The following is a 26,441-nucleotide window of genomic DNA, read 5'->3' as shown; positions in this document are numbered from 1 at the left end:
AAAAGAGTTTATAATATTTGTTTTGGCCCAAGCTATTGCATGTAGTATATTAGATATTTCTTCTTTTACTATTTGAATTCTATACCTGAGGATATTTGCCTCATCATTGATTATTTCGTTTGAATTTTTAGTTATATTTAAAATGGAATTCGTTACGTTACTTATTGATTAATTTTTCACTTCATTTTTTATTTATTATAACCTGCTTATTATTATTTTCTAATTGTTCGTTTATTTTGTTCCTTAGTATTTCATAATCATGGTGGTCCGGTGTTCCTGCCAACCATTTCCATCCCGTTCCTAGGATTTCTATTGCTCTTTTTTGTCTATTGCTTGTTTTTAGTTTGAGAGTGTTTTGTTTTATCTGATTTAATTCGTAAGACAGGTAGGGGTATAGATGATGTGATGGTGTGAGGCTGTTTAGTCCTTTGCGAAGTTCGTCAAATGTATTGTCGTATTCTTTTAGGTCCAATTTATGGATGATTTTGAATATTCTATCTTGTTTGGCCGTACGTCCAGTCTCAAGTGAGATCACTTGTGAATTTGAATAATCAAGGACTGTAGACAGGCTCAGGCAAGTTGGTATGAATAACCTGAAAGTTAGTTTCTGATGTTATTCTTGTGTATTATTTTCCCGGATTGAGTTTTTATTGTAGTGTTATTATTTTCTTTCGCTTTCTTTTTTATAGCGCGGAGTAAGTTTTGTACCTAGTCTTTTGTTGATTTTTACATTAATTGTATCTCCTGTCTCATATTGTTTTGGCTTTACTTTATCCTGATTATGGTATTCTAAGTCGGCTACTTGTTTTTTTTAATTTTTTCCCTGATTTCGGTTCGCTGTTTCTCTATGTCTTCTGTGGTGTTCGGAGTGGACCTTCTGAAAAACACCTTAACTGGTTTTTCCTTTATTACTGAATGGATGGACCTATTGTATTCTTCGACTGATTTGAAAATTAGGTCTTCGAATGTCATACTCCCGTTGCCTTTTTTAATGCATCTCATGATTTCCGAAAGTGTTGAATGAAATCGTTCTACCTGACCATTACTGGTTAAAGCGTATGGGGCTGTTGTATGGACTGATATTTTAAGTTGATCTTCTAAAAGAAATCGAATCGCCGCAGAGTTTAAGGCGCGTTCGTTGTCCGTTACTACCCACTTGGGCATGCCGAATGCTATCAGCATTTCTCTCAAAGGCGCTTTAATGTCCTCGGAGGCCATTAAGTTTAGTATCTTGATTTGGGCGTATTTCGAGAACTTGTCGAGACCGGTTAGAATATTATTTTTTTCTGTAATATAAATGTCTATGTGGATGATTTCTCCTGGGTACTTAGGGATGGGAGTTGGTTGGATTGCCCCCTTCGGGTGTCTATCGTATTTGGACATGTTTGACAGGATTGGACTATTGCCTGAATTTTCCTTTGAGCTTGTGGGAAGAAGTATTTTTTAAGAATTTGTATTTTGTTTTCGTTTGCGTCTCTGTGTGCCCTTTTGTGTTCTAATGTAATGATCTGATTCTGGGTTGTTTCTGATGGTACATCTTCAACTTGATTATTAGTAAACCTAACTTTGTAAGACTTCAAGTGTGTAGGATAAATAGCTTGAATTTTTCCCATTATTTTTTTTGAAGTGTAGATACCGATGATAATTCTGGGATCTAATCGGGCTCGGAGTATATTAATGATTTCCTGTTCTGTGTAAGAAATCTTTTTTATTATATGGCGATGAAAAGGTGAAAATGGAATTTCGAAGTTATACGCATCAGTGTTTTCTTTAAATAAAAAAATTTGGTTTTTAAATGCATTGATCGGGGCTTCTACTGAGAATATTAGATTATGTGAGGAACTTTCGTCGCTGTGGATTTTAGACTCTAAATGGATTGAATTAACTTCTGGCCGGGCTCTGGATAGGGCGTCTGTTACTCCGTTAGCTACACCGGGCTTGTATTTAATTTCTGGGCTGTATTCGCCGATAATGTCCCTCCACTATTTGAAAAGGTCAGGAGTTGGTGGTCTGTATAAATTGTTACTTTCGAATATCCGTACAGATAATGTCTTAAGCTTTCGAGAGCCCATACGATGACTAACCCTTTCATTCGTTGCGTAATTTTCTTCGGTTGTCGAGAGGGTACGGGATATGAATGTTATTGTTCTATGGTTCTGTTATAAAACGGCTCCTATGGCAAAATTCGATACGTCTGTGGTCAGTTGGAATTCCTTCGTGAATTCTGGGTACGCTAGTGTTACATCCCTAGATATAAGTGTGTTTTTAAGTTTTTCGAATGCACCCGTTGCTTCTTTGTCCAGGTTAATGGCTATTGTGCTTGTCTTGTATTTGGATACGCGTCCTTCCTCTCCCCTTAGAAGGGCAGTTAAAGGTTTGGCTATCTTCGCGTAATCTTTAATAAATCTCCTATAATAGCTTGTCATTCATAAAAATGATCGAAGTTCCTTTAGTGTTTTGGGTATTGGGAAGCTTATATTTGTCTTGATTTTTTCGGTGTTGGTTTTAATTCCTTCTTCTGAAATCGTGTATCCTAGAAAATCGAGTTCTTTTTTCAAAAAGTAGCATTTGTCGATTTGTATCCTCATATTGGCTTTTTGTAATGTTAGAAACACTTTGTTCAAGTTTTTGGCTTGATCGTTTTGCTGAAAACGATGATGTCTCAACGTACACATAACAAATTTTCCCTATGTGTTCTCGCAAAATGTCATCTAAAGCTCTTTAAAATATGGCTGGTGAGTTTTTTAATCCAAATGGTAATCTGGCAAATTCGTATTTGCCTCCATTCACTGCAAATGCAGTTTTTTCCATGTCTGACTCTTTAAGTGGTATTTGATGAAATCCACTTTTTAAGTCTAATACTGAAAAGAATCTGTTGTTTCCTAATTGTGCGATTATTTCGCTTATTTCAGGAATGGGGTACCGATCGGATATTGTTACCTCATTGAGCTTTCTATAATCAATCACTAGCCTGTATTTTTGTTTTTCATTAGTGTCGGTTTTTTTCTGGACTACCCAAACTGGTGCATTATAGGGTGACCGTGAGGGTCTAATTATGCCATCCTGCAGAACTTCTTGAATTTGTTGTTCTACTTCTTGTCTAAGCGATGCCGGATATGGGTAGTGTTTTCCGTAGACAGGGGTATCGAAGGAAGTTCTAATATTACCTACGACTCTGGTAGTGTAAGTTAGTTTAGTTTCAGGATCAGTGAAAAGGTTTTTATAGGTGTCGGTAAATTTTTTAATTATTTCTCTTTGGGTTTCTGTCATATGTTCGTCTGTTGGTCTGATCTTGTTTACGGCTTGTGCCTCTAGTTGATGGATTTTAATTTTCCTATTATTTTCCAGCAGCAGAATATAATTTTTAACATCTATTATTGCTTCTAGTTTCTTCATAGTGTCGTTACCTAGAATTCCATGCAAGGTTTTCATTGTATCTAATAGAAAGAATTTTAGTGGGGTATCTGATATGTTGGGAAGTTTAACTATTGAAGGTTGTTTTACTTCATTATTCCCTCCTACCGAATTTACTGTAAAAATGTTACTATTGGTTTTAGGGCTTGGTAATAGTCTCGCTTGAATGTAATTTTGATTTGAGCCGGTGTCAATTAGGAATTTCAGAGTTTTGCCGTTCCCGATAGTTACCTTAAAATAGGGTAAAGAGGAACGATTTATTCAAAAAAATATAATTCTGACATATCAATGGATTCCTGTTGTTCGGATTCCGCTTGCCATGAAGCTTCTTCATCCAGCTCATTTATTCCATTCTCTTCCGATGACTGAAAATATTCTTGTTCCTCATCTACCTCTGGTTGTATATTGAACTGACGTTGCATTTTATTAGTATTTTGAACAATTGTGTTGCTCAGGGGTCGTTTCCCTACACAATTGTTGTCCTGAGGTCTATTCATATAGTTCACGTGGCGTGAACGAATAGACTGGTCTACGTCCATGGGTGTTAAAGAAAGCTTGCGCTCCTGGTTGATTTGTCTGGGTTTGGTTGGGTGAGTTAGGTCGGTTTGGTGTTGTTTCAAATATCCTTGGTGGGATTGCGGGTTTTTTTACTTGGCTTGGGTAATAGTACAGATTTGGTTGAAAATTTGTTTTGGTCATTCGGGGTAGGGCTTGAGGCGGATACCCTCTAGTGGGTACTAAGTTATCTCTTCTGGGGTATATGTTTTTTGGTGTTTGGCCATTCCTAGTGTTCTGATTCTCTGTTAGGTTGCAAAGGTGTAGTGCATGTCCTAAGTCGTGGGGCTCTTTAATAGCCAAAAGTTGGGAAAGATTGCCGTTCAGGCCTCTTACAAATGTATCCAGTGCTTTCTCTCTATACAGTGCTGTTAGGGCCTGTATAGTTTCCTGAGATGCTTCGAGATTCCCAATTTGGTTCAAAATCAGAGAAAGTTGTTAGTATACGGCTTGATAGAATTCAACTATCGAGTTGCTGCATTGGTTAAGTGCATACAACTGATATACTAGTGTATTTAGGTCTCTCCTATCAGCAAAAGTGTGCAGTCAGACACTTCGATATTGCCTCTCAATCCAAAGGTGTGTTATAGGACTCGAAGACAGCATCTGCTTGACCGATGATTTTGTTCCTAATTGCTAATATTATGCCGTAATATTTTGGGGACCCCTTTTTACTGTCATAAATTTTTAAAACCCTTTCTACGCTTTTCTTCCAAGACGAATATTCGGTCTTGTTTCCAGAAAAATCTCTAAGCGTCCGCACTATGTCCGGTAATTTATCTAACTCGCCAATATTATAGGCTAGTTCCCTTTTAATTATTTGGTCTGAGAAGTTTGAAAAGTCCTTGTTTGGATTAATGATTTCCTTAACCAACCCAGCTAGGTTCTCTTGAAGTATGTCCCTAATTTTCTTTTCAATGTCTTTTTCCGTCAGTAGTTTCGAACTCGTCCTTACAGAGGGTTAATTGATCGGATGTCAAACGAATTATACTTAATTTTTTTCTAAAAATTCTAGTTAAATCTTCGTAAGGTTTTCTATTGGAATTCCTTAAAATTATTTTTTATATCCTTTTTAATATTATAAAACTTATTTCTTTTTTTTCTCTAAATTTCTTCATGAAGTTTTCCTCTTATTTTCGATTTGAGCTATTATTTTTTTGTTTGTGTTATTAATCGTTTCTTATAAAATTTTTTTGTTTCGAATATTTCTTAACTAGCCTACATTAAAATCATTTCTGCGTGCTATCGTGACGATAGGTTCGGCTGATTCCTTTTCACGCAGCAACGATTCCTCCTGTGTGTGGGTCTACTACGGAGCCTCCTCTATACCTGGATCACGTTCCCTCTGAACGGGTACTGAAGGGATCACGGCGATAAAAATTGGAGCCTGGTTTTTCCGCTAGGTACAATTCCTCTACGAGTGCGTTGTAGCGTTTTTTTAACGGCACTTTTGCACTTCCGAATCGCGGTGTTTGGCGTTTTCTTAATTAAATGAAGATATAGCCGAACGTCGGGATTTTTTTACCGATCTGAAAGAGATTCGGAACTTGTATCCTTTCGCGGGTTTTCACCAGGTCCCTGCTCGGGCGCCAGCTAAAAATATTTTATTTATATTCTTTAAAAAAAAGAAATTAATCTTTTTTACATTTTGTTTATTTGAGCATCGGATTAGAAATGACAAATATGATTCCTATAATTAATAATTATGATTCTTCATCGCTGCCGCGATCTCGGTCGCGGTTGCTGCTGCTACTGGCGTGCCTCGATGTCATTGGTAGCTGATGTTGTTGCTGTAGCTTAAGTCCATGTTTTCATTGCTAATTGGTCAATGCATTGTGTTGCGAGTGCATTGTGTTGTTGGTGGATGCACTTGCCATTAAGTTCAGTGAGCTTTGCCAAATATTTGGGTGTTTTCTTTTTTTTTGGCTTTCCCACGATCGCAAGCATAATCAATGCTTACTCATCGCACGTGTCTTTCGATCCGTGTGATCCTTATTGGTGCCATCTTATTGCACCCGATGCACTCAATGCGGTTATGTAAGCTCTTTTGCAGTTGTTATTAAGAACTTATGCGCGTGTGGTTGAACTTAGCGTTTTATTAGTATTATCTAGTATTTGACATTTTAGGTGTTAACTTATACAGATAGCCAAGCGGCTATAAAATCGATCACCTCGATCAGCAGCAACTCCAAAACAGTCTCAGACTGTAGGTAATGCTCACAAGATGGCAAACCAGTACCCGAATCAGCGTGGCTATAAGAGTCATCACGGGGCATTGGCTATTGGGAACACTTGCTAGGGGAAGGAATTCACCCCAAAACGACTTCTGCCGCAACTTCAGAGACGATGGTGGAACTTGTAGACGACCCTTCGCAGCGAAGAAAATTGGCGGACACTGAGGAGAATAAGACCATTGCATCACCTCTAGCGCAGGCTTAACGCTCACTATGACAAGGGGCCAGTCAGTTTTAGAGACAGTTTTATAGAAAGAATTGGAGGATTATGGGAAAAACTTGCCACAACTCAGGAGAACCTGGTCTCAGAGTTAGAGGCCTTAGATATCGAGGGCGGCTACAACACGAGGAGGAGGCGGGGATCACCATGGTGGAGGCTGAACTGTCAGATGTTCTGACGGATTCATCAGCTAAACCTCCACCATTGTAAGGCAACTTCAGCTGCACTGCTGCTCCATCTGGCTGAGTATGTAGCCCTTATAGTCCTAGTCCAGGAGGTAGGAAGGATAGCAGGAGGTAGGGTTTGTGCTGACCAAGGAGTACAAGCTATTAGTAGCTAACACTGAAGGTAAAATTATAGACGGCATTCTAGCTAAAAAGCACCTTAGCATATTTTTGCTCCATAATTACAGCAACGAAGACAATGCGGCAGCAACCTTGGAGTCCCAAACAAGTCCTATCCGGTCACTGTCGTCCTACATGGCCTATAAGAGGCCGGAACCCCCCCACGAGCTAGTTGAAAAACTAGTTTATTTTTTCTGTTATAAATATTGCCTTTAATAAAAACAACCACAGTTCGATTTAAAGATGTTGATACAATTTATTTAATTGTTTTGGCGTTTCTACAAATGGTATATTTACATATGTGACTGAGAAAAGTTGACGTCCGAATTAGAATGATGACGCGGGAGCGCGGCTCACCACCCACAATGGGCGAGCTCAAACAGCAACGACCGCGGTGAGTCTCTTTTCAACTTTATTCTTAGGTCAAAACTTTTCCTCTACGGGAGATGATCCCACTTTTATTATTCCAAATCGCAGGGAATCCATTGATCTCACGCTTATAATTAGAAACACAATCCTTTGGGAAGTCCTAGAGAAACACTCTGTCTCCGACCACAGGATCATAGAACCATCCCTTCATTTCAAAATCACAGAATCATCGGTTTTTCAAAACCTTAAAAAAACCAAATGATCCAAATATTACAAAATACTGTCAAACACTTTTGCACCAAATCCACCTGACTCTCCTCAAAACGTTGAGACTCTTAACGCTCTGGCGCAAGAATTCACTCCAACAAGGCCCTCAAAAAAGCTGGTCCAAGAACAAAACCTATGACTAGCGTTTTGATAGCGGCCGAATTAAATAGACGAGGTTTCATTTCTGTTTCAATATTTATTATGGGTCAATTTAACCCCAAAACAAATGCAGCGGCCGATCCAAAACAATGGCGACTAACAATTAAGAACAAGAGCTTTGGCGCAGAAGCTCTTCCAAAGCTCCCAAAAGCGCATGCGCTACAAATGACAACAAAGTGCATGCGAAACTGGTAGACAGAAAATAAGATAAAATGCCGCTGCAGCTAAACAAATTATCAATATTCTAATCGGTTAATCTGGTGGCTGCTTAGCCCAACAAAACCCAAAAAGCCAAACGAGGACTTTGGACCGAATAAAGGTCTCTTTGGCCTTATATAAAAAGTCCATTTGCAATTCGAAGCGTTCCTAATGGAAATCCTTCTCAGACATCGAAAATACAGCCCAAGCTGCAAGGCTTAGACAAATTCTATCCCAATCAGCCATAACTCTTGGCTATCTCAAATAGAAGATGGCAATTGGACCAATTCAAGTGAAGAATCTCTAGCCATACTGCTACAAGCCTATTTTCCAGCTTACACCCCGATAGCGGATGCGCCGCCTAATACTAATACCCTTCCCAAAAACTTCAAACTGGACATTGACCAAAAAACTCTATAATGGACAATTCACATTATCAAGCCCTATAAATCGGCAGGACCCGGCTATATAAAACCTGCACAAATACAACAAGCAGAAGATGTTGCCACAAAATCCCACAACAGTGGCTAAAATCGCGAATCGTCTTCATACCCAAAGCGGGAACCGTTACATACGACCCCAAAAGTTTTTAGACCTATCAGTCTTTCATCCTTCTCACTTAAAATGCAAGAAAGAGTCATCGGCCTATACCTAGGATCAATTCATAACCCAACTCAAATCGCGGATGCACAGCATGTTTAGAAAAACGGTGAGAGACTGCCCACGACACGCTCATTTCCAAAATAAAGATAGCATTTTCTTAAAAGCATATTCCTTTTCCCGGGTAGCCTTTCTAGACATAGAAGGAGTTTTCAACAAAGTTCTCCCCAACACCATAACCAGCACCCTGAGGACTCTTGGGGTAGATGACCACCTTGTGGGACTCATTGATCAGCTGCTAGCTGCTGTTCATCAGGAAATACAAACCACCGCCCGTCGTCCCACCAAGACTGAACAATTCTCCTTCAGTAATAGCGTCAAATACCTAAGGCTAATCTCCACGCATAATTTCTCCTGCTCCATAACCCTAAGCTCCTTTGAACCATAGTCCAGAAAAAACATAGGCATAAGAGAAGAAATCTATCAAAAAATAACCATTCATTAAATTATGTAGGCGGTGTAATTGTTTTTAGTACATATAATTTTTGAAATGAATGTATACCAACTCAAATTAAAAAATTGCACCTAGCAGTTACCATATCTTTGGAATACTTATCCATGAGCCATGACTCAGCCATAACTTTTCGAAAAGATGAGATTACAAATACAAATTTAATTGACGAAAATATTATTATTATTTTTTTTTTTTTTGCGCGGTTCCCACTGCATACGTATAGCCCACCTCCCGTCCAACCGACCGAGGAACGCTCCCGCGTAACGTACGGCTCGAATCCCGGGAATAGATCCGAGATAGTTTAAGCGAGGAGTAGGAGAAACATATCACGAGGAAGAGTGTTGCACAGATAAGGCGTTTAATACAAGCGATTTAAGATTGTTAGTGGAGCAAAGTGACAAGATGTGGTAGAGACCATTGTAGTCCGAAAATACCCTGAACGGATCGTGTTGGGCATATGTCGAACTACAATGGCTGAGGAGTAGAGGACGAAAGTTTCTAGTCCTCCTACTAGGAACGTTAAAATTAACGCGTGTTAGTAAATGCTGGCTGCCTACATTTCCATAAATAAGATTATATATAAGTGTTGGGACACTCCCAGGTCCCTAGAGCCTTCCATGTAAATCAAGCCGACTTTTCTGAACGAAGTGCTGAAATCTTTATTTAAATGTTAAGAAAATTATAAAATTGAAGCTTTTCTTGCTTACACTTTTTTCTTGCTTACATTAACTAATGGTTTTTGCAACTTTTCTTACACTATTTTTCTATTTAGTGTTGGGCATGACTGCATTAAACTTAAATTATACAACACCGACTTAATCGACAAATTCAAATTCCGACATGATTGACTTAGCTGAACGCACCATGCGTTCCCAAGCGCCGCCCATGTGGGGTGAACCAGGTGGAATAAATGCAAAGGTCATTGGCGGATAATTAGTTTCTACATCCAAAGTCGATATGCCAATACTCTCCTAGCGCCGCGAAAATTCGTTCCATTATCTGATAGCATTTTAATAGGTACCCCTCGCCGCGCAGTAAATAGTTTCAGAGCCAGTAGAAATGAGTCCGTAGACAGAGAAGGGACCAAATGTACTGCGCGAACTGTCATACACGTGAATAATACTCCCCATCTTTTCTCTCGTCGTCTTCCAACAGCGACTTCTATTGGTCCGAAATAATCGACTCAAGTGTAAGTGAACGGCAAGGTATATGGTGATATACGTTACTTTGGTAGATATCCCATTTCCGGTGGCAGTGATTGTGCTCGTCGGATGGAGCAACTTACACATTTTTTTACAGTTTCCTTAACGAGTGCTCTCAGGCCTGTGCTCTCATCCAAAAACGTTGCCTAACTTCGTTTACGACTATTTCTCCATGCAGATGGTGAAACTTGCGATGATAGTATTCGACTATTAGATACGTTACTTGGTGATGCCGTGGAAGTAAAATCGGTCGCTTCACGTCTACTTCTACGTTGTCGATAGCTTCGATTCGACCTCGCATCCGAATCACTCCTGACTCGTCAAGATACGGCGAACATTTGATTATGCTGCTTTTCCGGTTTGAGACACGACGTTTCCTCTTGGCAAGCTCGAACGAAGACCGTGTCCCTCTCAACATTTCGTTTTCGAGTATTCTTTTCAATTCAGGTCCAGACTGTCGAACATGAATATATCTTATGAAATTATATCTAATATATCTTTGGGCTCCGCGTAGACGTTCCAGCCTACTGAAGCGTAGCGGATTTGGCATAATAGAGGTAACAGGTGACGGGTCCGTCCGCACCATATCGGCGTGATATAGCAGTGTATCATCGGAGCTCACAGCGGTTCCGATTCGTGACGGCCATCTTGACTCGTTCTGCAATAAGAATTCGGGACCAGTAAACCACCTTATCGAGCTGGTCATTTCACAGTTTTTTGTCCATTTGGTTTCTCGTCCGCCACATTAAGCTCCGAAGGTATCCAGCGCCACTCGACAATCTCTGATTTGTCACTCGACAAATCCTTCCAGGATTTCTCCGACTCGTAGGGCCACGAACTGAGAAAACTTACGAAAGTCCGACTTCATCAAAAATAGAACATCTTGAGCGTCTGTCCAAAAGATGCGCCTTTCAATCCTGAATGATAGTTCTGCCTCCAGAAACTTTGAAAGTCGCAGACCCAAAATGGCTGCCATCAATTCCATTCTTGGCACCGATATGGGTTTCAAAGGGGCGACTCTGTTCTTCGACGCGACAAGGGAGCATCTGATTTCGCCGCCGCGTTCAACCCGCAAGTATGCAATTTCGCATCGACAAATATGTGCAGTTGTACATTTTCAGCAGCTTTTGAGCCATACATGTATCGTGGGATACGCAAATTACTCAGCTTGGACAATGACGATTGCCAAGCCCGCCAGTCATTCTCATCCGATCTTTAATTGTGTCATCCCAGCTCACACCGGATCTCCAAATGTTCTGAAGGATTATTTTGGCACGAATGTTAGAAAATCCGAGTAGTCCGAAGGGGTCGAAAATTGACATTACTATACTCAGTACCCTACACTTCGTGTGGGTGCTGGTTACGGAGTTCTGCAGCAACTCAGGTCAAATTACGAACGTTAGCATGTCTGACTCGGGACGCCACCACATGCCCAGAACTTTCTCCTGAAGTTCTTGTTCTGTACCCAGGTATTTCGGGGACGCTGCTGGGGAACTGTTGAGAGATTGAAGGACGCTCTTGGTATTTGATAACCAATTTCTCGAATCCGCCTTTCGCGTGGATCATCTTGACATTGTTAGCCAGTTGAATCATTTCATCGTCAGTATCCACCGACTCCAGCTAGTCGTCGATAAACGTATTCTGACAAATTGTCCTTATAGCATCTTGTCTTATAGCATCTTACAGCGACAGGGCGTTCTCTGAATCGCAACAGTACTCCTGGCAGGGACACCAACAAATCCGGTTCTTTCATGAGGGTATCATTCAGCGATAGTCAATTCACTTGTGCAGCCGCTAAGCCGGGTTAGTTACTACGAATTCAGGAATTTACCAAGAACATCGGCTAGTGGCTAACTCACCCCTTTGTAGTTTTCGAATGTAACCGTATTTTTGCATGGTTTCGATCAGGAAAATGTTTAGATCTGGGTCCTTGATCATTTTTGATTCGAGACACTTAAGACGTTTAAGAGCCATAGGGTAAGAATCAGGCAAGTTTACATTCTCATATTTCCACAAGAGCCCGGTCTCCCAACGACGTTCATTGGCAATGTATTAAGGGCCGGTAGGACATGTTCGGACCGAGTGGGTAGTCCGAAGTGGGCCCGAGTGGGTAGCCCGAAGAGCGACGTTGTTCAGCCGATGTTGTGACATTGTCGACATTAAATAAGTTTTCAGTCGACGAAGGACCGAAAAACTTCTCTCATTTGAACAGGATGGCCCTGGAATTGTTATCAACAGACGAACAAAACGAACAAAATCTGGGATGAGCCCTCTAGCCCATTCGTATTTTTTCAAGAAATTCACAACTCCCCCCAAATTGTTCGCTTGCTCATTTTGCCTGCACAAAAGCTGCAAAATCATGTCACGGTCATGAATATAAACATATGGTTTTACACAGCTTTTTTTTTTTTTATTCGAATTTTAATTATTTGCTCTTTTTGTTAAATATATCCTACCAGTAAAGTATTTACATTACTTTTAATTTAATTTATTATTGGGGCTAGAGGAGCTTGATGCTGCTGTGTTGGACGGTACGGCCGTGAAGCAATGCTTCGCCCAACTCCTGCAACTTAGTCCTCCCCCCCGTTACGCACCCTCTCCAGGGCTCTTAGCTCCTTCAAAACCTTTGCCACAAACTTGGCTTTGACTTCCTATTTGCGCCCCGACTTCAGCATTAGTGGCACCATGCTCTCGGGTGAGAAGGTCTCTTCCAGGCTCTCCTCAAGGTTGGTTCGTTCCTCGTCGAAGCGCCGGCAGTCGAAGAGGACATGGTAGGCGTCCTCCATGACCCCCCTGCCATGTGAGGGACAGCCATCCTCTCTTTCGTGCCCGAATCGCTTTAAATAGCTTCTGTACTCGTGTCCACTAAGGGCCTGAGTCAGGTAGAAATCTATCTCGCCGTGCTTTCTTCCGGTCCATATGCCCACATCCGGAATGAGCCTGTGCCTATGAACCTCTAATGTTGAGCAGCATGCGTGGGAGTGCCCTTATCGTCTCACTTGCCCTCTTGTGAGCACACTCCAAGTGCTCCCGGAATGAGTTCAGCATGTTCAGCATCACTCCGAGGTATTTAATGGCTCTCTTTGAGGTGATGGCCACTCCTCCTACTCGGATCGTCGTCGTTTCCACTTTTTTCCGGCTCGAGATTAGCACTGCTTTCGTCTTGTGCGGTGCCAATTGTAGTCCGGCGGTGGACAGCCAAGCCTCCACTTTTTCGATCGCACGGTTCGCAGTAGCTTCCACCTCCCCGACTGTCTTCGCCACGACCACCAATGTATTTTGTAGTCTGAATGTATTTTGTAGTGTCGTTCATAATTTTCAGCGACCACTCATCTTCCTTGGATCTCAGTGGTTTTAGAGGAACCGTTACGCCGATTGAGTCCAACGAAAAATACGCCTTTACCGCTTCATCAAAGGTTCGAGTACCACCTTTACACTGGCAAATATGCAGTACACGCGGAGGAATGATCTCGTCCAGTCCATATCGCCCATAGACAGACCATCCCAGTTTGCATCGCACAGCAAAACGTTCATCATTTTCGGCTTCTCGTGTAGCGTGCGCTGTTTCTGGGGATCTCGTCCTTGACCCAAGGAAAATTGAGAACCTCATGGATGGTGCGATTGTCATGATAGACGTTGGTCCCCGTGGCGATTCTGAGGACTCTTTCTTCGAACCTTTAAATTGTTCGGGCTTTCGTCTTGCTTGCAGTGCCCCAGAGCTGCATGCCGTATGTCCAGATTGGGCGTATTATGGCCTTGTAGATGAGGAGTTTCGAGGACTTTCTCAGCTTCGATCTCCTACCCATGAGCCAGTAGAAAGATCGAAGTCTTTCATCAGCCTGTTTCCTCTTTTTCAATAGGTGGGGCCTCCAGGTTAGCCTCCTGTCTAGAGTGAACCCCAGGTACTTGGGATTGTCTTCCTGCGGGATTGGGGAGCCGTTGAGGTTAACTGGAGGGCAGTTGCCTGAGCGGAGAGAAAATGTGGTGGCGGTGGATTTCTCGTTATTTACTGCAATGTTCCATCGCTTTTGCCAGTCGCTAAGCAAGTCCAGCTGCATTTGCATAATTTCGTCTGCGCCCATGGCGCTATCGGAAGTGGTAAGGAAAGCGGTGTCTGCATAGGTTGCTGCGAGCAGGTCAGGCCTCTGAAGAACAGGGAGGTCGGCCGTGTAAACGTTATATAGCAGCGGTCCAAGAACGCTGCCTTGGGGAACTCCGGCATGAACCACTCTAGGTCTGAGATGGCTTCCCCGCATCTTACCGCAAATTTGCGGTCTTCCACGAATGATTTTAAGAACAGGAAGTATGGTCGAGGTAGGGCTGCTTTAAGCTTGTAGAGGAGTCCGGGATCCCAAACCCGGTCGAAGGCTTATTTGACGTCCAGCATGATGGCCATGCAGTACTTTCTGATTTCGAAAGCGTCCAGGATGTACTGCACGACTCTATGGCACTGCTCAGATGTTCCATGTCGCCGCCTGAAGCCAAACTGGTGATCAGGGATCAGTCCGGTCTCGTCCAGTATTGGCAGTGCTCTGCTCAAAAACACTCGTTCCAGTATTTTGGAGAGCATTGGTAACAAGCTTATTGGCCGGTAGGACGAAAGATTCGCTTCAGGTTTCCCGGACTTAGGGGTCAAAGTTACCTGGGCACGTTTCCAAGGGGACGGAAAGTACCCTATCTCCAAGCATCTAATGTAGATTCTGGTGATTAGCTGGATGCTTGGAGGAGGGAGCATCTTTAATGCAATGGCATTGATACCATCATCGCCCGGGGCCTTGGTGTTGCTCATGATGGAGATGAGCTCGGCTGTTTTTTCGACAGTGACTGGTCGAATTGGGTCGGCATCCCGAAGAGGCTCGGCTAGTAGCTGGTCGGTTTCCGCTGCGTCCTCAGTTGAGCAACGATTGAAGGGCGTGAAGACCTCTTCTAGGTGTTCTATACATTGACACAGGAACCGCTTTAAGGTGTTGATGGTCGTTTAGCATTTGGTCGTCTATACTTTACGTACTGGCAGGTCCAGATTGCCCACAGTGCGCACACCTTTTAGCACATACTTTAAGTGCGGGTGATCACCGGAGGAAACACTGGTACAGACAATTTTTGATTTGGTTTCAGTCTGTGTCAAATCACCGGTCCATTTCAAACAGAGCTGCTTTTAAGGTCCGTCCAAGCCTAACTCATCAGCTAATTGTCGCTCCATCAGAGTACAGGAGGATCCTTCGTCCAAGAGAGCAAAAATATTCACTCTTTTAGTTTTATTATACAAGGTTATGGGTGGGGCGTTCCGAGTACAGAAGCTCATTATGCTCATAATTTACATCCATCAAAATTATACGGCTTCTTCACTTTTCAGTTTCGAGCAGTATGGTTTCCAAAATAGCAGAAACATAATCGTTTAGCCTTAATGACTTCTAGTCAAGTCCTGATTGTCATACTCAAAAATCGCCGTCACATACTGGGCACAATAATTTTTGTGGATCTTCAATTTTCTGCTTGTCCTTGCTCGAACCTTCCGCTATATTGTGCACTAGACAGCGCTCCTTAATATGTCTGCTTCCTTTATCTTTTTCCGTGTTTGGCAATCGAACGGCGTAACCATTGTAGCACACATTGCTACGCCAAAGAGTCAGTTGTCGAAGGTAACTAGATTGCCCCCACCTGCTGCTAAACGATGTCTGCCCCAATCCAGCTTTAGATCACTGGACAGCTTAGCAACCAGTTCACTCAATAGGGTAGAGTCGTTTAGGTACTCCTGTAGCCCCACTGAAAGCATTGTGGCACAATAATTCTGCACAGCGAGTGCTAGTCGTATTACAGACTCCAGGTTGTTCGGTTTGATTGCTGGCTCATCTTTCAGCTTACGTTGTAAACTAGCATGTACGATTTCTGAACGTCCATACAACATTCTTAGAGTACCGATCGCATATGGTACCATGGCTGGAACCATGACTTTTCCTCGTACCGCTTCAAGAGCAGCTCCTTTAAGGTACTTTTGAAGTCTGATAAGATTGTCTTCAATGCTAAATCCACATCTTTCCGTCGATTGTTTGTAGTTACTTATAAAAAGCAGCCACTTTTCCGGCTTACCAGTAAATACAGGTAATTCTCGCGATATGACTGTCGCTCCGCTACTTGGGCTGGCGTCAACATTGTAGTACATGACCCTGCATGTACGAACTGAGTATTCGCAAACGGCGGCATGTGACCGCCCATTCCACCAGTATTAAATGCTGCACTGTAAGGGTTTGAACCCGCCGTGTTGGGATTGACATTCAAATCCTGCTGAGTTGCCTTGGAATCCAAATTTGGCTGCGTCGTTTCCCATCCATATAGCGGCATTCTGAGGTGGAGCCGTCTGCGCAGCACTATACGACATGCATACAGCCGCGCCCTTGGGTGGTGCAGTGTGTGCAACATCATTTGCCATGTATCCAGCCGTATTCCACATTGGAACTGTTTGTGTTGCATTGATTGGTATAAATCCGGCTGCGCTCATTGTTGGTGCTGGTGCTGCTTGCACTGCATTCATACTTTGATCGTGAACATGGATAACCGTGGTCGGGATTTGACTTCGCGCAGTTCTTCCCTGCATATTAGGAGCTGTTACCCAATGAACATTTCGAGCGATACCCGTGTTCGTGTGATGCTCGAACATCTGTGTAGCTATTTCACCATATGGTTCAGACACAACGTGATTTGTTGGGTTCGCGCTTATTGGCGTGCTTCAAGCGACACGAACTGAGTTTTTCACTGTTTGTCTTGACAAAGTTCCATTAAAGAATCCTACGAACGGTCCAGTGAGACTACACCCAGAGCTTCTCCATGAACCGTCATCAACTCCAATATTTAGATCGCCAGACTCGTTTCTAATTTCATCATCCATTTCAGAAATTTGACGCCACTCTTCACTGGCTGGTAATGTGTCAACAGATCTTGATTCAGATAGTCCTGTATACTACGTCCTCACTCCTTTCACACCCTTGGAATGCTTTCCAGAAGCCGTACACTCTTGCAGCGTGGTTTTCCGGATGGCAAAGTATTTCAGAATGTTGGGACACTCCCAGGTCTCTAGAGCCTTCCACGTAAATCAAGCCGACTTTTCTGTACGAAGCGTTGAAATCTTTATTTAAATGTTAAGAAAATTATAAAATTGAAGCTTTTCTTGCTTACACTTGTGGTTTGCCGCTCTTTACATTTACTAATGGTATTTGCAACTTTTCTTAGACTATTTTCCTATTTAGTATTGGGCATGACTGCATTAAGCTTAAATTATGCAACACCGACTTAATCGACAAATTAAAATTGGGCCGTTACTTCGTAGCTGCATCGTACGCCTCGTAACAATAAGATTATATAGAAACATGACACCCAGCATCGTTCTACGGTTTCTTGAATTTGATGGTAAGTTGATTAATACAAGTCTACTATGATAAGAGGGGAGGTGAAAATTTGCATCCCAATTCAGTCCCCTAAGAGCGAAAGTCAGGAAGTTTTTTTGTTCAGATTCTATGCGATCTTGGTGTACTCCGTATTGAGGACTCCAGACACACGATCCATACTCAAGAATCGGAAGGACCAATGATGTATATAACGTTTTAGTTATGTGCGGGTCATTAAATTCTTTTGACCATCTTTTAATAAAACCAAGCACACCCATAGCTTTATTAACCATGCGCGGACTAAACGCGAGGTAACACATTTAAAGCAGACACGTTGGGTTCTTCCAGATAAGTAGCTCGAAATCCAGATAAGAGGATCAGTTGGGAATTCCAAAAGACTGAGTTTACTTATAAGAAGCGAATGGTTAACAGAGTCAAATGCTTTACTGAAGTCAGTGTAAATGACGTCTGTTTGTAAGCCATTCCGGAAGCCATCCGTGGTAAAAGATGTTAGCTCCAATAAGTTGGTAGTGGTGGAGCGGCCATGCTGGCACGGAGTTATTACACTACATAGGTGTTGCAAATGTGGAGTGATAAGTTTTTCAAAAAGCTTTGGAATTGCTGACAATTTAGAGATGCCTCTATAATTAGCATCGTCGGATTTTTTCCCTTTTTTATGCAGCGGAATAATGAGGGATTCCTTCCACATAAGGGGAAAGATCGAAGTTTCCAGCGAAAGATTAAAGAGTTTAACAAGCGGTTTGCACAGAGCCACTGCGCAGTTCTTCAGAACAAAGCCTGGTACTCCATCAGAGCCTGGCGAATACACGGGCTTGACCTTAAGAAGACCCGATAACACCTGGTGTGTTTGATCGAAAGATGGGCGAAATATAAGATTGGTTGATTGGATATCATAAGTGTAAGGCTGAGCTCAGCTGCTGCTAGGTGACTACGTAGTTTGAAAAAACTGTGCGAAGAGATCGGTCATTGCCTGATCAGTGTTCGCGTAAGCAATGGGGGAAAAGATACATGTTTACGCTTAGTGTTTACAAAGTTATAAAATTGCTTCGGATCCTGAGTAAATTGAATCCTGCAGCGGCGAATATAACTTCTATAACATTCTGCGTTGTGCACGGTGAAATTGGACCGGGCTACTAAGTATCTAGAATAACTAACTGTACAGCCAGATAATCTATGTTTATTCAAAAGTCTACTCATACTATTCTTTAAGTTGTTAAGATGCCTTGTATACCAAGGCGGATTCGTTGAAGCGGACGGATATTTCCACGGCACACAAACGTCAAAAAATGAGTTTACAGTGAAATAAAATTTTTGTAATGCTAAGTTTATATCATCGCATGCCAGTAAATCAGACCAATCAAATTCCGAAATTAACTTATTTAATTTCATAAAGTCAGCTTTACGAAAGAAACGAACTTTATGAGATTTAAGTGTAGACTTAAGGTCAATTAAGGAGTGGTTTTCAATTGAAAGCTCAAGAGTGGGATGATATGGATCCTCAGGGTCAGAAAGGGGCAAAGTTCTGGAAAGAGTAATTCCATCCGGATCAGAAACGAAACATAAGTCCAGCAGCCGACCTAAAGAATTTCTAACGTGGTTAATTTGCCCGAGTGACATGTCAAACATGCCCACAGGGAAGTCGTGGTGGGAGTTAAGCTGTAAAGATGGTGAATTTTCAACATTTAAGTTCTGGGATATTAAAGTCACCCAGAGCTATCAGCTGGTCACCATCAGACAGACGATCGAAAACCAAACGAATAGCGGACAAATGTTGCCAGTATGTTGCCGGTTCGGACGAAGGTGGTATGTAAGAACAGGTAACATACAAAGATTGATCGGACAAAGTGATTTTGATGCAAAGGAATTCAATGTCACCAAACTCTTGTGATTTTACCTCTTCAGAAGCGAGTTTGGAGTCTACAAAGATTAACACTCCTCCTCCTCTTCGCAGAGTTCTATCACATCTAAAAGTGGTGTACCTACTAGGAAAAACTTCGGAGCTTAAGATCTCCGGCTTTAACCAAGTTTCTGTAAATACAATAATGTGGGATGCAAAGAAAGAACTATCAGAATACAGTTTGGGAAGTTTACTACGTAACCCTCTTGTATTCTGATAGGTAAGTAGATAGGATAGGTAGAGAAGACATTAGTTTTTTAAAACAGAGGAAGATGAAGTGGAAGGTTGGTCGGTGGCCGTAACATGTGGGAGTTTTACTCCCACAGGTTTGGTTATTTTTTTTTCACCGTTTTGGGCTGATGTTCTTGGACGAAAATATTCTCTGGCCAAAAGCTGGCGGAACAAATCGTCTTGAACATCTGCAAGGGCACACGTATTTTGAAAGATGACGTGTGCCTGGTGTATGAATATTTAAATTTTGTAATGTCCACCACCTTTATGTCGACTTTTGTTTTGGCTTTGATGTAAGCCGAGATATGAATCTCAGAAGTATCAGGGGCAAGCCGGGAAACAAAAATATGTTTTGATGGTGGGATCACCTGCAAGGGTTTTGGTGCCGCCGCAACTAGTACAGCGGCATCAGTACGTACCGGGGGTCCGGACGGTTGATTGCCCTGTTTGGTGACTGTTACAGGGGTTTGAATTATTGGGTCTGGGATCACTTGAGGCGATGCCACATAGGACATATCGGACAATTGCTCATTAATCCTGAGATAGTCGGAAGCCGAATTTTTCTCAGGTCCGGCCCTTGGGGTGGCCAGAGATATATATATATATATATATATATATATATATATATATATATATAGATATAGATATATATCTATATATATATATATATATATAGATTATTCCCCACAAGCACATCACTACAAGAGGATTTTTTACGCTTTGGAGACTCGTTTAGTAGTTGAAGGCTACTAAACTGTGTATCGAGCGCACAGAGTTGGTCATTGATTTTTCAAAAACCACTAATCAACTCCTTGAAACCGCTTTTAGTCTGCCTCATGAACGAACTCATTTCGTCCTGAACAGCACGACAACCGTCACAGCAAAAGTGGAGACCAGACCTACGCGAGTTTGCATCCGAAACTGAGGCCGTGAACCCGGCACACTTAGCGTGTATAAAGTTTTCACAGAGCCAGCAATGGATGGCTGGGAAGACGAGATTGTCTTATTACAAGACTTCAATGCACAGACCAATTTAATTAATTTATTAATAATATTGATGAACCTTGTACAACTGTACCAGGGAAACGAAAAGGGGAGATTGAAGAGAGCAGTTAGTGCGAGTTAGTAAAATGCAAAGAATAGAGATAAGAATCTCTATTGAGCGAGAAATAGGAGCAATAGAATAGAAGAAACACCGTAAGAGATGAAGAAGAAGAGCAGGGCTATGTTTGGAAGAAAAATTTATAAAATTATTATTTTACCTCCAAATATATCACTGCACACGCGAAGCGATTCGGATCCATGAATTGCAATATTTTATTATTATTTTTTTTTTTTTGAGTGAATAGAAATAACCACCGATTGTTTATGCAAATCTAATAAGCAAATTTTATGACAACGCAGTGCGCACAAAAAAAACACGTCCGTCCGCTTTGAGATAAAGAAAAGAATGAATGATTATAGACTGAGGAATCTTTGGATTTCTATTTGTATGCGAATCGAAAGCTATCTAAGTCGTATGATATGTTAAACACCTTATAAGCTTTCAGTTTTTAAGCCCAGTTTATAATTAGCCATAAAAATTAACAATCAAAAAAGCCTAACCTTCTTGATTCCATAAATAGAAATGTCAAGAAGGCCAGAAAAAATAAAAAATAGAAAAAAATAAAAATAGAAACGAAAAAAGCATGTTCAATTTCAACGATCATTAAGAACAAGTTTAACATCAATGAATGTATACAACTTATCTTCCAAATTACAAGTGTCACAAGGTATCCACAAGTGATCACAAGGACAGGAATGCAACTGAGAGATTCTAAGCCGAGAGAGCCAAAGAATAGATGGAAACGGCTAATAACTAGAAGACAACGAGCCGTATGTATTAACTTCTTCAAACGATTTTATTTCTGGCGGCTTGGCTTAAAAATAATCATAGTTCTTTTTTCAAAATTAAAATTATGTATAATAAATTGAACGGTGTTTCTTTATTAAAAATTTATTATTTAAAAAAATCCATTGAGTATTACCAGATAACTAAAAAGATTATTGAAATTTTTGTCGGGTTGTTTGTAATGTACACAGATACATACGTTTTTGTGCACCTGTAGATTCGATAGAAACCTGAATTTTAAAGCAAATACAAATTTACGTTTTCAAGAATGTAGTAGTTCATTTTAACACTCTTATAACGAATCCAACTATCAAATGGTTTAGTTAACCCGTAAGTGTGAGTGATCAAATATATGCATATGGATACCTGCAATTGCCAGCGCACAGCTAAAGGCAACACTTATTAAAAGAAATTACTATTGCTATACTCAGTTGGTTAAAAATTTGTAGCGGATAGTTCTTAAAATACATAATAAATAAGATTGTTATTAAAATCAGCGCGAAAATTATTTATTGTCTGTTATTAAATTAGATACAATAATTTCTAATTGTTTACATCAATCTCAAAACTCATATAAGTGGTATACGTACGTGTTTTCGCGAATTTATTGTTTGTGAAAGAAATATTTTATATGAACATCCATAAATAATCTTTTTTGTACATACGCTTTTATGTTGTATTTATGAAGTAAACCAGATTTTAAGTGATTTCTTAAATCATATATCAGTATTGACCTATTCCATCATAAATATGTCCAATATTGGAAGTCATCTGTATTTATATTGATTAAAATATTAATAATGTTTATATATGTATATGGAAATTAAGGAATGTGCACATATTTACATAGAGGAATACATATGTATGTACATACATGAATTTTTACACTCCAAAACACAAAGTAAATCATTTCCAACATAGTGAGAAAAAAAATATACAAATGTGTACATAAATATGTAGGCAAAATTTGTTTATGTATAAACAGGTAAGATCAGCTAAACCATTTGTATGCAGCTAAATTCGAATGCATTTCATATTTATTATGTACCTAGGATTCTTCGGACTAACTATTAAATTTCAACTTTTTTATATATATATATGTATATACATATGTATAATGTAACAATTATGACCATGAAAAAATCATCTCCGACATCATAATACATATGTATGTACATTTACATGTACCTACCTACAATGTAGGTAGGGGGGGCACTCTAAATGGGTCAAAACAAGATTTTTCCTTCACGTTAAAACGAGGGACATCAGAATTCATTTTAGAGGTATGGTCTCTTGAGCAAAGTTTCTTATTTTGATCCCTAGAATCCAAAAATCATATGTGCCTAAGCGATTTTTCAATCGACCCACCCTAACCTACATGTATGTATTTTTATTAAATTTTTCTTTCTTAGCATCAATCGGATTCGATTTAGTCGTGTCTGTATGCTAATCTAAATGCTAATTCTAAACTTTAGAATTCGACTTAAAAGCTAGCCTCAGAAGTCGCTTCCCCTCGAAAACTATTCAATTGTCATTCTGCTGGAATAAGCTGTTGGGGAAATTATCAGATCAAAAAGTAGAGTTTTCAAATATTACATTTTGTTTAGGGCCCAATTTTTGATAAATTAAAGGAACTAAGTTTAATAAATAAATTAACCTATAAAACTACTGAATAAAAACCATTCAAAACCCATGGTTCTTCAACGATAGAAATGAAAAGGGTGCTATTAGGAAAGGCTTAGGAAATTTAATTTCACATGGTGGCAACCCTGAACAGATTCCATTTATCTGTGAAGAGAAATGTTTTGTGCCTTGTCTAAAAACCTAAAACTAAATGTGAGATGTTGGGGTCGTTCCTGCGGCTGATGGCAAAGATACAAAAGCACATATGAATGGTCAGATATGACCTCGTCTAAGGCTTCCATGAGTGTTAGCCATGGTGGTACGCTTCTAGTTATAGCGAAGTAAATGGTTCTAACAATAATATCTGGCTGTTTCTTTAGAATCAGTCTAAATTTTTGTCACCGGCACCTATGAAGCTACTTCCAAGTGAGTTATAATAGTTTGAAATCGATTTCTGCATTATTGAAACGTAAAGGGCAGTATACATATGTATAGCGGATACAGTAAGTAAACGTCCTGATATGAATAAGTATGGATGTATATAGCGAATTTCTCCAGACAATAATGTTTTGTGTTCCAAAATCAAATTTGGAAGGGATCCATTTAGACCAGGGATACCCAGTCCCATTGCTCTCGTTCCTCCTTTGTTGTTGGATTGCTCTGAAATATGGCTAGAGCAAAATCATATATGTACGTGTTCTGCTCCCAGCATAGGCAAAGCAAATTATAATAATAATTTTGCATAGCTTAACAACTCTTAAATTAGTTTCAACACTTTTCGTCCCAGTGCCCAATTTGTTGTTGGATTCGAAATAAAAAAAAACTATCGCACACATGATTTCGTCGGAGATGCAAAATGTAAATTAAACTGTTAAGAAAGAAAGAAAAAATATAAAACAAAAGAATCTAAGCATTGAGTTATGTATTTGTGGTTCCTTTGACTTGCATAATTGCTGAGAGCGAGGATTGAGAACGAGAAAGACTGTCGTCTCAGCCGTGTGTGGCGGTGTCGGGTGTTGGTTGTTTCTAAGAGAGAAAGAAATCAAAAAGGAATTGATAATTGGATGATGAAATACGGCATGGCGCGTGCCAAGGGAGGCGGGCAAAATAGAAAATAGATTTTTAGTTTGCTGGCAGATCGTAAAGGCTGAAGTGCTTGTAGTTGACCGCGACTTACTGCGCATCAGCATCAAAAATGCAAGAATAAGAGCAGCAAACGTCTCAGCTTCTGACATATTTGTGATTTTGTGCATCGGATTGGGTTTTGCTTTGTCATAAGCAGTGCTTGGGCACCCCTGATTTAGACTGACTTTTGTTTTATAAGGATTTTCATTAGCTCCTCAGAATTCGAAGACATTATATGTTTATAGAGGAGTTTTGTTTTGCTGGATTGAGGGTTTGTTTGATGGTTGGGAATTTGGATTTAAATGTATTAAAGGCGGCTGGGTAGAGCTTCTTTTTTCAGTATCCCTTCCCTGGTATCGAAGGGCGTTGGCGAAGGAGGAACATGGTTTTAATGGTGTAAAAAAGTTTAGCTGCATAGTATGTTGAGCTATAAATGGGCGATTGCATCTCTGGTTAAGACGACTGTTGAGGTCTTTATTGTATGAAGGACAGTAACTCTAATGTAGGCCCATATTCGTGACAATTTGTGCATGCAGATTGTATGGGATTTTTTTTACCCTTGCAGAGGGTATTATAATTTTGGTCAAAAGTGTGCAACGCAATGAAGGAGACATCAACGACCCTATAAAGTATATATATTCTTGATCAAGATCACCTCCTGAGTCGATATGAGCATGTCCGTCCGTCTGTCCGTACCAAGATGGGATCTAATCCGATCTGCCAAATTTCATATGGATCGGCCGAATATATATTATAGCTACCATATAACTGAACGATCGGAAATGGCACAACCTTTCTATTTTTAAAGCTGCTTGGGGCTGTTTCCAACACTTTTATTAAAAAATTGATTTGATGGTGAAAGTCTCATAAGGATCGGCCAACTATATACGATCCGATATATATATAATAATATAAGCTGCCAACTAACTGCAAGAGTATATCAACGTCGGATCCGCCCAAAGTTAGTTTTCCTTTCTTGTTATTTAGAGGTTTAGTTTTTGGCGCCAGATCATCTTGAAAAGTGGTTGAACAATTTTATCCTTATTTAATATATTCTTTAAATCTTATAATCTTATAATTCTTAACCTCAAATCCTTTTTCACCACGTCATTCGGATTTTTTTTCTCCTGAATAGTTGACTCCATATCTTTCAGTATTACTTATAGGCCTTTTTTTGCTTTTTGGTTGGTAAATATTCCAATTTATGAGATCATTATCGAGATACCTCATCACAGTGCGGAATTTGTCTTTATTGTTGATCTGAGATTTTGTTTCTATTTTGGAACCTATTTTTAGTAGGTGGTAATATAAAAAATATTTGGTCCAATACTATTTTGAAGCTCCATAACCTAAGGCTTCCCTGAACCAAAGTCCAGAACAAACATAGGTTCCACCACCCACATTTCTGCGGTACACCTAAGAGAATAAATTGATAAAATTAGACCATTTGACCATATAATTTTTTATATTTATGTGCATCAACTCAAATTTAAAATGGCATCGTTGGAATACTCATCCAAATTTGAAATCTCAGATTTTCTACATTTATTTTTGTGCTTCTGATTTTTCCCCGAACATTTTCATATGGAACATTTTTTTTTGTTGAAATCAGTAGATTATACAATGTTTTAATTTTGGATTTAAGGAAAAACTCGAAAAAATTACCGAAATAGTTAGGTAAAAAATATTTTCTTAAATTAAATAGGAGTTTTTAATGTCATATTTTCAAAAAACCCTGGCTATCTAGAACTGCTTCAACAAATCTCTTACAGGTTCAGCTGGTTTAGTAAAGCCTTACAGATTTTTTAGAAAGTCATGACTTTTTGAAAAGATATGGTAATTGCTAGATGCCATATTTTAATTTGAGTCGGTACACATACATTTCAAAAATGATATATACTAAAAACAATGATGGCCAACGCAATGACACGGCCTACATAGTTCAATATATGGTAAAATTTTTACTTCAGTGGAGCATAAAGGTTATGGAACGGTTAAAATTTGGCGTTGAGGAAAAAAAAACTGAAAATTGTCAGCCTGTAGTTTTAATTTATAAAACTTCAAAAATCAAGGTCAGGGTAATGATGGCAGTTTTTTTAAATTTCTGTGGTAAATTTCTGTTTCCTTCCACCTCGTCAAACTGTTAATAGTGAATATTATTTGAGCCTTAAGCGTCGTATTCGTGAAGCTGCAGCTAT

The 26,441-nt window shown here is 40.1% G+C and overlaps 2 protein-coding genes across 6 annotated transcripts in view; one reads left to right on the top strand and one right to left on the bottom strand.

Moving 5' to 3' along the window:
• Positions 1–12,727: 12,727 nt before the first annotated feature.
• Positions 12,728–14,332, bottom strand: LOC123257243. The gene is made up of 5 exons (XM_044715496.1): positions 14,087–14,332; positions 13,879–13,996; positions 13,480–13,681; positions 13,076–13,362; positions 12,728–13,032 (listed from the first exon to the last, which is right to left on the bottom strand). The coding sequence occupies exons 1-5, from the start codon at positions 14,330–14,332 to the stop codon at positions 12,728–12,730; spliced, it is 1,158 nt and encodes a 385-aa protein (XP_044571431.1).
• A 7,361-nt stretch (positions 14,333–21,693) lies between these two features.
• The window catches only part of LOC26514490 (rho GTPase-activating protein conundrum), a 38,027-nt gene continuing 33,279 nt past the window's right edge, over positions 21,694–26,441 (top strand). Inside the window, exon 1 of one of the 5 annotated variants that reach the window (XM_032455594.2) lies at positions 21,694–21,825. Coding sequence is in view for 1 of the 5 variants with exons in the window: in XM_014904725.3 (XP_014760211.1) it covers positions 22,469–22,480 (12 nt within the window). In the remaining 4 variants the exon portion in view is untranslated. The other 4 variants (XM_044715936.1, XM_044715935.1, XM_014904725.3 and 1 more) reach the window with 4 other exon arrangements.

Source organism: Drosophila ananassae, chromosome 3L (genome assembly GCF_017639315.1).
Source record: "Drosophila ananassae strain 14024-0371.13 chromosome 3L, ASM1763931v2, whole genome shotgun sequence".
Lineage (NCBI taxonomy): Eukaryota > Metazoa > Arthropoda > Insecta > Diptera > Drosophilidae > Drosophila > Drosophila ananassae.
The sequence above is the reverse complement of the archived record's forward strand: the minus strand, read 5'-3'. Positions and strand labels throughout refer to the sequence as shown.